Here is a 15,669-nt window from a genome sequence, read left to right as displayed (position 1 = left end):
TTTATCGTATAATTGATGCTTTTCCGTGCAAAATACTCTACATTTTAGGTACTCTGTGATGGCCGGCACCCCTGCAAAAATGGTGGAATATCTTTTAGAAACAAGAATTGATAAAACGTGCTCCTTTGATGGTAAGAACGTATATTCCTTGTTCTTAGTATTAAGTTTTCAAACACGAGAGTGCACGAAATTACGTGCAGGCAGGCATCTCAGCACGCGCGCGCGCTGCAGATCTTTTCCCGACTGTTCGCGTTTTTTCTTGTACTTCGTAAGTAACCTATGCCTAAAGTATAGAGCGGTTTTCAATTGAGTGTCGAAAGTAATTTCGCCTTTGCCTTGGTTTACCATTACAGCGCTCTGTGATTGGTTAACAAAACTCGCGCCACTTTCTCAACCAATAGGAATCCAAACCCAAACCAATCGTGTTTTCGCCGCACGCGTTTCCCCGCGCTTGGCGCCAGTTACATGTGTTTGCTTCGAATTCTGATTGGCTTGCTGAGTTGTTTACATCAATGCGATTGGTCAGAGTAATTACTTTGGTTTTGGTTTTAGGACAGTTAATTGGAAACTGCTCTAAACTATCGTGGTTTTGATTATTAGTTTTTAAGACGTACTAACACGATATACAGTGACATTTTTAAAGTGTTTTTAACGTTTCATGTTTTTTTGGATTTCAGATCACTTTTTAAATGACTTCTTGGTTGCTTTTCCAATTTTTATGACCTCTGAAGCTTTATGTTGTGAGCTGATTTCCAAATATCCTTTATCAAAATAACAACTTGGACACCATACAATAACTGATCAATCGTATAACTCGTTTGTTTCCTTACCCCTAATTCTGATGCATTCCCGAGGAAGGCAATGGACCATTTTGAATGAGCACGTTAGGGTTGAATATACAGGACAGACAAACGACCTTCCTGTTTACCTTTACGAATAAAAAGCGTTGTAGTCCTTAACCTTACGTACCTATAATAGAACGAATTTTTTCAATTGTGGACAAGACATGAGTAAAAGTACCATTAGAGAACACTCGGAAGCCATTAAGAAGAGGTAAGTTATCTTTCTACCGTGAAGACAGGCGGAACTATTTGAAATCTGTGTTGATGCTGTAGAGTTCTGGTTCTCGATTTATCCCAGGGGTTTAAGATAAGAGTGACCCTACAGTGAATGATCATCCCATAATAAAGGGAGTAGACATTTTACATACCGTATTTATTCGATTAACCGCCCTGGACGTTTATTTAATTTTGGGCCCATGGGGGTGGGCGCTTATTATTTTCCCAACATTGTCGGCAAGCGAGAATATAAAACTAATTTTTGAACACAACTGACCCTCCTCTTACTTCATGCTGTACTAGTACAGAAATGTTTTGTTGGTAGGGGGTGGGGGTGGGTGCTTATTGAGTTTTTGAGCTTTCAGGGTGCGAGCTTTTTGACTTTTTGGGTTTTCAGGGTAGGTGCTTATTCGAAGGTGGGCGCGGTTAATCGAGTAAATACGATAAAAAGATATCACTGAATCAGCTGCGAGGCCAAGGAAAAATGCAGCTTCACTCGGCAGAGATGAATACCGTCTTCGCTACGTTACTGGCATGAGAGCAGGAATGCGGGTTCAAGCGCACGGAGCTCAAATAAGATAAGAGATAAAATGACTTGAATTTGCGGGAGACTCGCTGGAAAAACAAACAACGTTTAGTTTTTAAAATGAAAAAAGTATGTATCACAGTATTTGAAAACAAAAGATCAATTTCCAAACATCTAGCGGGTGAACAAAGATTTTAAAACTTATTTTCTTAAGGAAAAACGACCTCCAGCAGCTCACTCGTACGTGAAGTTGGCTTTTCGTGATATTTGCAAACACTGTATCAATTTCAAGCCAGAGTTTCGCCCCAAGAGCCACGCGTGCGTAGATGTTGTTCACCTTTGTTACTTCACTCTTTTAGCTGTAAAATGAACTTCTGAGCCAAGACTCGTGCATGACTTATCTTGAAATTTTCACGTTGAATCCAACAACCAGCATGTCTCATAAAATTAATTGAGCATTTTCACCTTTGACTCATTAAGACTGATTCTCTAGTAACGTGCAGGACCCCATTCAAGAAAAAAATAAAAAAATTTTGCAATCGTTACGTTACTCCCTATCTCTTTCAGAGTTGTTCAAATGACAGAACGCTGGTGTACCTTGGCAGGAACTATATTTTTAGAAGATAAAAGCATTTGTAGCTTTATCGAGGTAATAAATAAAAAGGAGAGGAAAGGAATTATTAATTATTAAACAGCGCCTTAGCATGTTGGGTTCTGTCGTTAAATATTATAAGTGGTATAATTGTGGCAGTCTAAAAAGTCTGGATGCTCACTCAATAACGTTAAAGCCTCTAAAAAATGCATGGTTACCCACAAATTTTCTCAGTTTGGATACCAAGAGCACTTGCTAAGTTCTACTTTCTCCGCATAATTTTAAACCGCGTAAAAACATCCTTGTTTTAGTATGCACCACCCATAGGAAGCCCAAGTATCTTGAGATGCGCAGAACGTACGCGCAGTAACAAAAGTAGGCACCGTCGTTAAGCTGGTTGAATTAACACTTTGTATCACTTACTGTTGTTGTGTAGGACTTGCTACGATCTTTGGAGAGAGACAAACTAAACAATGAGTTCAATTCACTAAGGACAGCGATACTCAAGCTCCACGAAAGGTAATCGATGATGAAACGTAATGCACTGGTTTATTAGCAGAAGTTTCCAAGTTCAAAGCCAGGAGCTAAAACGCTGCATCCCATTCAATTATCCTTCTGGCTTCTGTAATCAATAGCCCTCATAGTTATTCAACGTTTCCCATTATATTTTTAGACTACTTAAAAAGATAGCTACATGTATATATTGTATATATTGTAACTTGTGGGGTTCGTGACGTCCTCAGACTGTTCAAGTTAAGCAGGTTTAAATTATTATCAATTTCTTATTTCTCGATGTTTTGCTATGATTATTAAGAAATACTGAAATGGCTATAAAAAAATTGTCTTCATGTTACCTTCTGAACGTAAAAGTCATTTGAGGTTTCTTAAAATGTCAAAGGAATAAGATTAAGATTAAGATAAGATTAAGAATAAGATACAACTGTTTAGCCGTTTCTCGTCAACAGATTTCCAAATGAAGAAATTGGAGATGGTTCATCGGCTCCTCAAAAGGTAGGCTGGCACAAGTAAGATTCCCGGGATTCACTATACCTTTACGCTTTTTTAATCTTTTTTTTTTTATCACCAAGACTACACCAGTTTGCAAATATAATGTCTTTGTAAAGAGATTTTCAGAAATTAAATCTCAGTAGAAATCAGATGTGAGACCGTCATGGGGAAGAATTCCTTGTCAGAAATCTGCAGCTTAGTTCGTTCTTTAAATGGGCCGACTGCAACTGAAGATTATCAGTTTTCTTGGAATTTAATAAATCTATCTAGTTGTAGGTTGTTGTTGTTATTTTCTTTTCACACTTACGATCTTCAAATGCCTCTGCTGCTTGAACCCTTCTATTCAGACCAATTTTCTGGTCTTCTTGGACCATGGATAATTAGCCAAGATTTCTTTACCTCAGATTACTAAAGTATTTTACACTCAGTCATGGCAAAACTGTTTTTTTTTTTTTTTTAATGTAGACTAATTAAAGGGTAAAAACTTTCCCGGTGTTATTAATGAAATCACGATTTTCCGTTGTAATCAATAAAGGCCAATTAAATTTTTACCTTGAGAGTTGATGTTTGTTGAGAGATTTCCTTGGTTTGTATCGCACGTCTGAAGAGCGAGCCGTCTTTTCGTGGAGCATGCGCGCACAAGCGAGGGAGCATCGGTATCCATAGAGACCATAGAGAAAAACTGTTAATCTTCTCTGGTAAAAACTACTGATTTAAATAAATCTTACAGGGCCGTTTACAAACTCGGCGAATGGGCCTGGCCAACATTGCAAAATGTAAAGTGGAATGCAAACCGGTTAGAGGCTCGGATCAAAGTAAGTGTGTTCACTCGGTGACTAAGATCCCCAAGGTAAAATGATGGTGAGTTAGTCATCGTCTTGACTGAATACCTCACACAAGAAGAACATTCGGAATATTTGTAGATCAATATCAATGCGCATGCATATAAAAGAACTCTGAGCAAAATATATTTAGGCTTTAGACTAAAGATTGGAGAGTCTATTGTCCTGCATATACAATTACGATTGGCCTAAGCCTGGATACGTCATCAATATCTTTTGCACGGCAACAAGTGCGTATAGGCTACAGGTTGGAGATCACGTGACTGACAGGCTGCATTATTTATACAGCTGTACGTTTCGGAGGTCTGATGCATCTTCGCCCCGGTACCAGGGCATCTTCTTTTACACCGTCCTGATGAACTTGGCTGAAAAACTATTAACAAGTGTAAGAATTAAAGTGCAAGAAAATCACCTGATACGCAATGGGTTGGCTGTGCATAACAATTTTTTTAGCTACTAGTGTTTATACAATACGGCAGAAATCCCTAGTTTTACGTTGTGTTTTAAAGCGCATCAGGTAACTTAGAAAAAAACAATAGGTGAAGAGAACAAAAATACATTAAATGAAATCACATGATTAAACACAAAAGAAAGAAATCTTAAACTCCTTCCCTGCACGTCTCTTGGTAGGTGCATTAATTAAAAAAGCATCAACAATGCGGCAATTCTCCGTTTTTTATCAATGTCCGAGATTACTGGCGCTCTTCATTTCTCGCGTCCTTTAGGAAAAAACTTTAAAGTTCTATTATCATCAACTACTTATGTTAAGGGTGTACAAATTTGACTTGTCAGTACTTCATCTTACCACATTGTCTAGGTTTAGTCATCATTTATTTCTCTGGGAAGGAACCTAAGTTTAACAAGCCGCATGGTTTTTATTAGTTTCCCTCGCCACTTCATTTCTATCTCTTGCGCTTTTATCACTATAACTTTGTAATCATTGTAATCATTGTAACTTGTGTGTGGCAAATAAACTAAATAAATCTGTTGCGGGCAAACTTACACACCACCTTTTTTTTAAATCACGTGATGGTGATGCATTTCAGGGGAGAAAGAGAGGAGGCGTTAAAGGTCATGATGATAGAAGTCGATTGTGCCACAGGAGCCCAACATACACGGCGATTGCAGGGTGGCGATTGTTGAGTCATTTCATTTTTCAGACTTAAATTCTTCTCCTCACTTTTCAGATATTTTCCGAGTATTCTGCGCTGATCACACTTACACTACATTAGCTTTGCCATATCTGGCCACAGCCCAGACCATTGTTAACACCGCAGAGGAGCGCGTTTTATTGGGAGATGACTGTTTACTGTGTGAGGTTAAATCTTCAGGAGGTTTGTTGATATCTTTTTTCATAAATTTGGCTTAGTCTAGCCTCTGTCCTCCCATAGCTTTGCTCCAACAGCTTCACTTTTTCTCTTTACTTCTTCAGTAGTAGCATTTAATTTAATATTGTAATTACATCCATTTAGAAATCACTGGTGATCCTTGGAATCTGATTGGTCCAAAATGGTGCGATTTATTTCCAAATTGCACCATTTTGACTCTAAATCGCATCATTTTAGACTCTAAATGGCATCTTTTTAACCAGCCAATGAGAAAGCGGGATTATTTAATATTGAACTTGAAGTTTGCACTGTTTTCGCTTTGTTTTTAGAGCTTAAATTTCCTAGAATTTTTTAAATGATTTTTTTTTTCGGATTTTTTAAATATACATAACATATTCTGGGTGGGGGAGGCTGAAATCGTTTATTTAGACACTTTTTTGGGCAATATTGGGGGATTTCAACATGGATGTAATTAAGTGGTAATTGAAATTCGTGTCGTGCAATTTTGGTCTGAAATCATACCTGTGATTTCAAATCAAACTCGCGCTATCGCGCTCGTTTGATTTTGAAATCACGCGCGTGATTTCAGACCAAATTGCACTCCTTTCAGTTCAATTACCAATATTAACTATTATTATTTGTTTTTGTTTTTTGTTTTTTTGTTTTTTTGTTTTTTTGTAAATTAGTTTAGTATCTTAAGTTGGTATTGTTAGTTTTGTAAGTAGATTTAAGTATTCTAGAGTTAATAAAAATAATTTAAAAAAGGAAGGTGGTTAAAATGAAACAGTTTATTGTGGTTATTGACGCCGTGGTTAAATAAAAAAGTTTTGGGTGGTTAATAGCGCCGTAGTTAAAATAAAACAGTTTTTGGTGGTTATTAACAAGGCGGTTAAAATAAAACAGTTTTTGGTAGTTATTAATACTGTGGTTAAAAAAGAAAGTTTTCGGTGGTTATTAAATTCGGTGGTTTTGTGGTTTTAATACGGTTGTTAAAATAAATAGCGCTGAAATTACGTTCATACGGACACCATAAGCAGAAATGCTATTTAAAAAAAATTGGAGCTTCGCTTTTAGGTTTGTCTTAATATATGTGTTATATTTCCTTCTTCAGAGCGTATCCCATTCAAGCCAAACGAAATTTGTGTTTCAACGGGTTTAAGTGTCAACGGAAGACTGTTCATTGCACCAAGAGAACATTTGGATTCACTGGTAAGAACGAAACTGTTAAATTATATGGGAAAACTTTTGCATAACTCTAAGAATTTTTTCTTTTCTGATATATAGATGTGTTACCCGTTGATAGGCTTAAGTCTACAAATTTTGGTGTGAATATTTGGATTAGATTTTTGGAGACTTGATCTGAGAAACGCTACGAAAAATCAATTGGTTTGGTTTGAAAATGATGTTGTTCACTCCACCTACTTCAGAGGGGTGTCCTCCCGAACGGCACTCGTTTCTTTCCTTAATTGCCTCATTAAAGGCTGGTTTCCATATGATCGCAGATCGCAATAAGGTCTGCGATCCTGCGATCGTGATCGCAGACGATCGCAGAAGATAGAACCATGTTCTATCTAAAGGCTGGTTTCCATATGATCGCGGATCGCAGACCTTATTGCGATCTGCGATCTGCGATCATATGGAAACCAGCCTTAAAGGAAATTAACGCTAGTGTTAATTAAAGTATTGGAAATTAATGAGTTTTAAATAAACGCGAAAGAGGTGCTAAAATTTCATAAGGAGTGAAATTAAGCGACTTACACAAAGAAACAGAATTTGTTGAGACAACAGGACGCGACAAATTTATATTTAACACTCAGTGTAAAAATCCAAAATGCGAACAATGTTCGAGGAATTGTTCCTAAACATAGGGGTTAAGGTAAAGAATCTGGCCACTCCGAACGTTCTTCACAGTCCATGATGCCAGCAGATCTCCACCTTGATAAAACTCTGCTTTTTCCTTTTGTAGTGTCTCTTGAATTTGGGGCGAAAATAATGGAAATTAAGGTCACGGAAATTAACGCACCACTTAATTAATGACGCGGACATTAACACGAATTTTTTAAAATTAATTTTATGAATGGTTAATTTCCTATAATAAGGTTACTCAAGTTTAAATTCCTCCCTAGACCCCCACTCCCGAACAAGAAGGCCCATCATACAGTTCTCTGGCGTTCCTGGAGACAGTGGGTTCCAAAGAGCTGGCGTATTTCATCTCGCAGTACGATTACGAGCTTTTCAATGCTGTCAATGTCGTAAGTACTCTAAAATCTGCTAACATAATATACTGTAAGTAGAAAAACAGCTAAACATAAACCGTTTCTCGCATTAATTCGACAGCCATTCAAGGAATTATAATTCATAGAAGGCAGTGGCGTGGAATGTATGAAACGAGTAGAGTTGAACGATTCTGTTAAAAAATTTTCGGAAAATTTTATTTTCTATCTTTGCCAGCATTGTGGATTCAAACAATTTTTTGTGTTTCATAAATTCACTTTCGATTAAAACTCTGACAGGCCAATGATTCACAATCGAGCTTCCATTAAAGCTCATAAATATCTCCTGACTGGTGTATCCGTACTCGTTTTTTTATAAAGAGTAACATGGAATGCGAGTAAAAAAGAATATTGAATTCAAAATGGCAAATTAATAAAAATCAGACCTTATAGCATCGACAAAAGCGACTTCTGACAAAAAAGTTATATAACTATGGGTGCGTTTTTTTGGGAGAATCCAAAAACGGATTTGTGATCTCAGATCATTCGGATCATGGTGCATCAAAGGAACCGACGAATCCTTGTCCAGAGTGGATTCGTCGGTTCCTTTGATGCACCATGAACCGAATGATCTGAGGTCACAAATCCGTTTTTGGATTCTCCCAAAAAAAACGCACCCTATATGAGTTTATCTGTCATGTGTTTTTTTATTTATCATGAATTTAACGATTACATGTTTTACTTACAGTACGAGTTCATCTTTTACGTGTTTGGAAAAGAAAACTACAATCAAATCACTGCAAACCTTGATCTACTTCTCAGGAGGTTTAATGAGGTGAGATGCTTCAGTGATCATACATGGTGTATATGTTAAACTGTAAAATTCAAATCCATCAGTGTAGAGTCTGGAAAAAAGACGTTAACACTGTAATGTAACCTGTATTAAAGAGTCTGAAATCAGATAAGTTGAGAAAGATCACAAACAGTCGCGAGGATTGTCTAAGATCACGCGACAGTAAATTTATTTACTTTTTTTCTCTGTTCTTCTTTTTTCTTCCTCAGGTTCAGTTCTGGGTCGAGACTCAAGTGCTCCTCACTCAACAGCTCAACAAACGAGTTTACTTGTTGAAAAAGTTCATTAAACTGGCCGCGCAGTAAGTGAATCATTCAAAAAGTTCTAAGGCGGCAATAATTTGACTTCTAGGTTAAATTAAGTTGAACTGCGCCATCACTGATATTTTTGAAAATGATGATGCTTGAAAACGGTGATTGCTTGCCTCATTTTTCTGCAATAGACATACTTACGAAATGACATCGAATCCTGTCCATATTATAGAGTGCACACATGTCTTCCACGTCGTTAGTGGGTAAAAAGAGGCTTTACAAGTTTAGTTCGCGTGTTACCTAAATAAGACTTCAGATGCGTTTACGTGTGCTATAAAATCGAACTTGAACTGAACTTAATTGGAAGTGATAGGCACCAGTCTTCCAGGGAGATTACTGCAAAGCCAATCACAAGTGGACGAGGCGGTTATTTACTAAAGAAACTATGATGCTGCGTCGGTGAGGAGTGGAGTTCGTCATTCGGCGCTCTGAAGCGTCAACACTCGAATCTCTTAATGGTGGCTAAATTTCCTTATCAAATCTGTTGATAAAACCAAACATCAGAGAAACAGTGTTAACTTTTGAGGCTTCAACGTTAAGGCTATTTATTAGCTTGATTTTTTGCTGTTGTTGGCTGTTTACACATCATTTTGATTTTAATAATAATTTGTAAATTTTGCAGCTGCAAGGAGTACAACAACTGGTATTCTTTCTTCGCTATTGTCATGGGACTCAACAGCGTTGCAGTGAGTCGGTTGACACAGACTTGGGAGGTGAGTACAAATCAATAAACACTCCAAAACGAACCGTGGAGTCTACGTTACTCCTAATCAGTTCCCTTGTATTGAGGCGGTATTTGAGGATGACATGCCCAAAATGGCTTTAAATGGCCTTTCTCTTGAACCATTTCTAGCCCCCCGCACAGCATAAGTAGCATTCACAATTTCCAGTTCAAATTGAAAGAAAATGTTTCAATAACATTTTACTGGGTTAGGAAAACGGCTAACAGATAGCATAGGCTTGGAGTAGGTTTGTCGTAGTGTCACTGAGCCAGTGAGCGAAATGAAACTGCAAAGGGCTTGGGACAAGAAAAGAGGAGTTACAAACGGGAAAACCAAACCTTGGTACTTTTAGCCTCGCTCAGCTTGGAACTGAAGCAAAGACGACTTCTTGCAGGCTTAAGATTACCAAATAAACTAAATGAAGAGGAGCAGAATTAAAAATTCGGTCGAACCACTCTATAAATGTTTTACTCCGTCCACCAGTCTCATCCACAAACGAGAGGTGTACTTGAGCCGCCTGGGATCTTTAGTTCTTCACCCTTGTAATTTTGATGTTCATAACTTGCGTATTCAGTATAGAAAATGTCGCAACGGTGCAAGTGGGTGAGAAGAAAACTAATTTGACTGTAAACTAGCCTTAAGCCGTTTTATACGTTTACGACTTCTAGTGAACGCTCGTCAAAATGTAATGTAATGTACGTGTTGAAACCTTTCGCCTCTAAGCAAGCGAAAGGAATTTCATAGAACAGTCGCCGGCTGCCCAAAATTAACAACCAGGTTTTTATTTTAGAGCTCAGTAGAAGGTATTCAGCGTTAGTTGTAAAATGTTTAGATTTCCTGTTTTCCTTCCATTTTTTAGAAATTACCCGGAAAGTTCCGAAAAATTTATGAGGAGTTTGAAAGCACTCTGGTAAGAGATCACTCATAAATTTGTTGTTTTTTACTCATGTATACTTGTTTAGATATCAAGCGATATATAATTACTGGCCTGAACTCGTTTGTTGATTTCTTAAACTGATCCACTCGGCAATTCAAAGAACAAAATTAACTGAAGTTATCGTGCCGTAGACTGGCGAGTTTTGTTCGGACTGAGGCTCAATGCGCCACCCGTGACTGATAAAGCTAACCGCACTGACCAAATTTCCTATCACGGTAGCAATTCGCTTGAGGCTTGAAAAACATAACGCGATGGACGGCTATAATTATAACCTTGATAACTAAGTTGTCCATTTGTACACAGCTTTTTTGAATGCTGAAGAAATGAAGTAATAAGGGAAAAGAGAAAATTACATGATCTTTTACCAGAGCGATTATTGTTATGTCAGAAAAACAAAACACACGCTCTACCGCAATTGGTACACGCGGCTTTTCGAAAGCCAATGAAATAAAATAATGAGGGAAAAGGGAAAATTACATGATCTTTTAACGACAAAATCTCACCTGTGAAATGGAGCAATTATTTTTAATCCAGAAAGGCAAAACCAACGCTCTAGGAGGTTGGTCCATGGTTTTTTCGAAACCCGAAGAAATAAAGTAATTACGGAAAAAGGAAAGTTCCATGATCTTTAACCAGACGAAATGTTTTTTGCTGAGAAACGGAACGATTATTTTTATGTCAGAAAAGGAAAACGCACGCTCAAGTATGTAAGAGCCAAATATATTGCAATTTTTTTTCTAATTGTAATAAGCCAAACGGAAATAACCTTCCTCGATCTTTCTTTATTTTCTGTACAATACTGTTGATTTCACCAACTTGATTGGCACGACTATGTGAACCGTGTAAAACAACTTATTTAAAAGAGTTTTTTCTGATTTCTTACAGGAGCCGTCCAGAAACCATCGTGTTTACAGGCTTTTAGTGGGTAAGCTCATTAATACGTGATACACAATAGTTAACTCGTGGAAAAAAATTGTTTTTATCGTACACCGTAAAATTTCGAATATACAGATCGAACACATCAGCCACGTGGGTTTATAATTGCTCAAAGGACTTGTTAGGTGCTTACTATCGGGTAAGGGCTTTGTTTTCAGTCAGGTAGACAGAGTTTTGTGTTTCCAAATTGGTTTAAGACTTAAAACGCTAAACTGACAGCATAAAACATTCCTAACAATGCTCGGGTTTACATTCGGGAGGGCTTATTTTCGAAAACATGATCTATTTGAAGGCTTATATTTTAGGACAGTTAGTATTTCCAGGGGGTGTTTACTGTAATATGCGGAATTTTACGGTATGTGTGATTCTTTCTGTGTGGCCTTGCCTGTGCATGTGTACTCGATTGTTTGAATGAACATACCACTGTGGTAATTCTCACATTTACTAATGTTTCTGTACTCTATCAGATATCGTGGTCATACCTAATTGGGACAATAAGCCTTTGATGGTTACAAATGAGAGCTGAATAAATGAATTATGATGATTGTTTGCTTAATTTTGCTTTTCAGGAAAACTGAAACCTCCCATTCTTCCATTTATGCCACTGTTGATGAAAGGTATGTTAATGCAAGTTCACTGAAAGTTAAATCAGGTTAAATTTAATATACGAATGAAGGTCCAATAAAGATTTGCTTCCAAAATGAATTCGCTTCGTCCTAGAAAATTCTAATAGATAACTACCTGGGTCAGATGTATCCATATAGACCTTTGTTTAGTTGTGTATCCACTTGATCAAATGGAAAACCAACTACTGTTTGATATCCCTCCCCACCCATAGCTATGAAGCTTGTTGTTTGTTGCTTCAAGCTTGTTGCGCTATGTGTTCAGTGTCACGTGACACAAAAAGACCAAATTGTTTCCTCTGTTTTTTTGTTTTTGTTTTTGTTTTTCTAATTTTCAAGGAACTTTTAGTCTTCATCGTTGGTCAAAAATATTAATTTCTTATCTTTATTTATAGACATGACATTTACCAATGAAGGGAACAAAACACATTTTGACGATCTTGTAAATTTTGAAAAAATGGTGAGTCTTTATCCATTTTCTGCGTCAGGGTCGGCCAAAACAATGGAAAAGAAAACTGGGAAATCCGAGGCCAGAAAATGCGCTATATACTCAAGGAACTACGGAGGACAAAACGATATAGACTGAAGAACATGCTTGACACTTTAGTTACACAACTGATGGGTGACCATTTTTAGCACAAGCCTTAAGAAATCTTTAGAAGAGATAACATTGATATTAAATCATCCAAGATATTTGGCGGGCCGGGAGAAAGAAGGCAAAAAACATGCAAAAGCTTTGGGAATGAAGAGTGGAATAACGCACGGAATAAGCACTGATGTTGGAGGTTAAGAGTGACTGCCAGTACAAAAACAAATCTTGAATCATGCTTTACAACCATCAGGCCAGACTTTTGTAAGAAAAAAAAACAACTAAAACCTAAGAACGGCTTAAGCAAAAACAGTGATTGCTTCGAGCCTAGAAAAACATCGAGATGAAATGATTTTGTTTTACAGAGAATGATCTCCTCCACCGTCCGACTGATCCAATATTGCCGAAGCGAACCATTTGGTAAGTGGCTTAACGTAAAAGTTATAAAAAGTCCATGGGTTCTTCTTTATATCTGTCATACATCCATGGCGTTCATGTTAGCTTTTCATCTATTATAACAGGGTATAATTAAAATACATTTTAAAAACTACTTTATTATTTCAAGCAAAAAAGTTTCGTTTTCAGGATCGAAAACTTATATTGCGATAGGAGCTTTTGATTCCGTCTCGGAATCTTTGTCAAGTGGTGTAGGACGTTTTGTCACATGATTAAGGTGATAAAATATTACTGATAAAACGTCCCGGTAGGTCGCCGGGAGTTCGTATCCAACGTCGCGATTCAATGTCGGAGCCTGGCAATGAATTTCAATAACCTCTCTAATTCTTCTTTTGAAAGTGTCGTTCTCCCTTGCAACAATTGACGAGGAAGATTGATCGAGCGCGTGCCTCGTGTTCTTTACTTCTTATTGTCTTTTTTTCCAACAGCGGCAGATCCTCCAACTTCAGCCAAGCTCGCTCAAGAAATCACCATCTTTGTGAGGTAAGAGAAATATTTTACAATTGAAACGTTGCCATGCGACCTCACTCGTACCCAGTCACCTCTCTTGTACAGAGGTGCACACATGACAGAGCGATTCTGACAGAGCACATGACAAAGCAGTGCCAGTCGCCCCCAGTCTCTTCTCCTCTACCGAGATGCTCACGAGAAAGGTACCGTCCTCAGCGTGTTACGGTTCAACAATGAAAAGAAAAAAGAAAAAAAAAAGATTGACTGGGAACTTGATATTCTGGAGGATATGCTGTTATTTTTTATTCCAATCACTTGTGTCTCTGCCTTTGCTCTTCAGGAATTTCCAAGTGATTGACAATCAGCGTAAACTTACGCAGCTCTCTCACAGACTTGAACCAAGGAAAACAGCATGACAGTAGTGACTTCAAAAGGCATCAGTAACCAACACGACTATTTGTGACTCAGGGAATGTCAAATGAATTTGTTTTAAGTTATTTTGTAATATATATGTTTTGTAAGGGCCGGGAATTTCTGACAATGGGACAAGTATCGTATCAATAGGAGTGTTCAAGCGTAAACTGTTTGGTTTCCGTTCCTTTCCTGTTTGGATCCATTATAGAATCATACAGGGTTAAAGCGTTGAGATGCAGTTTTATTTTATTTTCCTCGTTTTACCGGAGTTCTACTTTATTTCAGAAACTTTCACGTTGCCAGAATTGTTTGTTCGGTTGGTTACTAGGACTTGATTAGACAAGCGAGACTGATTCTTGCCAAAAAAAAAAGGTCTTTCTTCCAAAGTGCTGTTTCAAAAGCACGCTCGTGTCCTGTAGGCAGCCTTTTTTTGCTATGATGAAAATATTTTCCTTTTTCCGAGAAGGAACGTTTAACTTGCTTCCGAAACATGCTTTCGCGCTGCTAAACAGGCCTGGAAAACATTTTCTTATTCTGGCTCCGTGGCATTGTTTCGACATTGCTAGAACCTTTGTTGCGCACTTTGCGTGGAGCACAATTTATCAGATTTACTTCTTTCAGAACTGGTGCATACTTTCTAGATTCCTCCCTTTGCTCAAGACACCAAAAATTCCCCAATTTGTAAAGTGAAAGTCACAGCCAAAATTTTTAAGTCAGTAATATATTTATATAAAAAGTTATATATTGAGAGATTATTTTTTCTTTTTTCGAAAAAAAGACATTTTATATGTGGGCAATTTATTGCCTGAATAAATTTATATTTACCCAAGAGATATGTATCATAATAAATTCTATATAGAGGGGCAAATTACACAAACCTTCGATGTAACTTTCTGCTACGACAAAATGGGACAAGTACTAAACCCAGCGTTTTTCCCGAATTGTTGTCTGTTTTTACTCTTGTTGTCCCTGTAGCCACAAGGCTTGCATGGGGCGGTAATATCTTTCGCCACTGTTGGTGAAGTTTTCAACAAACCTGACCTGTTCGCTTGAGGTTTTCGTTTATGCAAAAACTTGATCTCTCGTGAAGTTTCCAGGTGTTGCTGAAATTTTTCGCATTTACACGGAACTTAGTATATGTCATCTAACGCAAGAACTAAATCCATGCATTCATTGAGAAACTTTATCTTACGCCATTAGCAGGCTTCATTTTCCATCAATTACATTTTAGCTAGTTTAGTTAGTGATCGATATCCCCTTCAGTCAACTTCAAACTAAACATTAACTTAAAGCTAGATTGACACCTTCCTAATCTGTCAGGTCAAGTTCTTTCAGTGATAACAATCCACTGTATTTTGCTGTGATAAAGAAAATAAAGTTAATATATTATTCACCAAGTCTTCGTTGTCACATTGCACAGTGTTGTGAAGAATTCTCTATTCCATCCTTCTTTGTTTCATCTGTACAGTCTCCAAGTAAAATATTTAATCCAGGGAAAATGAATTTAAGTTTCAACCATTTTCAGCCAGGTATATTAAATGCCAGATCTTTGTTATCCTCTCTTCATAATGCCCACAGAAGAGTGAGCAATTTTTAGTCTGGACAACGAGATTCGAAATCCTCCAATCACTGACAGCGACACCGAGGATCGAACTGCACCAATCACCATCAACCTTGGTGATTGGTATAATGCAACTTCAATTCATTTGGCCTGGATTAAATAATTTTACGCCTGATGAGCACCAGCAGTAAAGCGGTCGAAACGTCACGATCCACATCTGTGTGACACAAACGATTAATTAATTCAGAGC

The 15,669-nt window shown here is 37.5% G+C and overlaps 1 protein-coding gene across 1 annotated transcript in view; it reads left to right on the top strand.

Moving 5' to 3' along the window:
- LOC146489577 (rap guanine nucleotide exchange factor 4-like) overlaps window positions 1–15,237 on the top strand; it is a 35,840-nt gene extending 20,603 nt beyond the window's left edge. Inside the window, exons 17-36 of the mRNA XM_085105054.1 lie at window positions 49–131; window positions 678–756; window positions 970–1,053; window positions 2,152–2,233; window positions 2,613–2,695; window positions 3,142–3,187; window positions 3,915–3,999; window positions 5,214–5,360; window positions 6,466–6,563; window positions 7,481–7,606; window positions 8,316–8,402; window positions 8,630–8,721; window positions 9,354–9,444; window positions 10,313–10,363; window positions 11,276–11,315; window positions 11,896–11,943; window positions 12,345–12,409; window positions 12,904–12,958; window positions 13,423–13,477; window positions 13,785–15,237. Of these exons, the coding sequence (XP_084961180.1) occupies window positions 49–131; window positions 678–756; window positions 970–1,053; window positions 2,152–2,233; window positions 2,613–2,695; window positions 3,142–3,187; window positions 3,915–3,999; window positions 5,214–5,360; window positions 6,466–6,563; window positions 7,481–7,606; window positions 8,316–8,402; window positions 8,630–8,721; window positions 9,354–9,444; window positions 10,313–10,363; window positions 11,276–11,315; window positions 11,896–11,943; window positions 12,345–12,409; window positions 12,904–12,958; window positions 13,423–13,477; window positions 13,785–13,860 (1,573 nt within the window). The 3' untranslated portion in view covers window positions 13,861–15,237. The remainder of the gene's footprint in view (window positions 1–48; window positions 132–677; window positions 757–969; window positions 1,054–2,151; window positions 2,234–2,612; window positions 2,696–3,141; window positions 3,188–3,914; window positions 4,000–5,213; window positions 5,361–6,465; window positions 6,564–7,480; window positions 7,607–8,315; window positions 8,403–8,629; window positions 8,722–9,353; window positions 9,445–10,312; window positions 10,364–11,275; window positions 11,316–11,895; window positions 11,944–12,344; window positions 12,410–12,903; window positions 12,959–13,422; window positions 13,478–13,784) is intronic.
- Window positions 15,238–15,669: the final 432 nt, after the last annotated feature.

This window comes from Pavona decussata, unplaced genomic scaffold (assembly GCF_977016875.1).
Source record: "Pavona decussata unplaced genomic scaffold, jaPavDecu1.1 SCAFFOLD_5, whole genome shotgun sequence".
NCBI classification, from domain to species: domain Eukaryota; kingdom Metazoa; phylum Cnidaria; class Anthozoa; order Scleractinia; family Agariciidae; genus Pavona; species Pavona decussata.
This window is presented reverse-complemented; position numbering and strand designations above follow the sequence as displayed.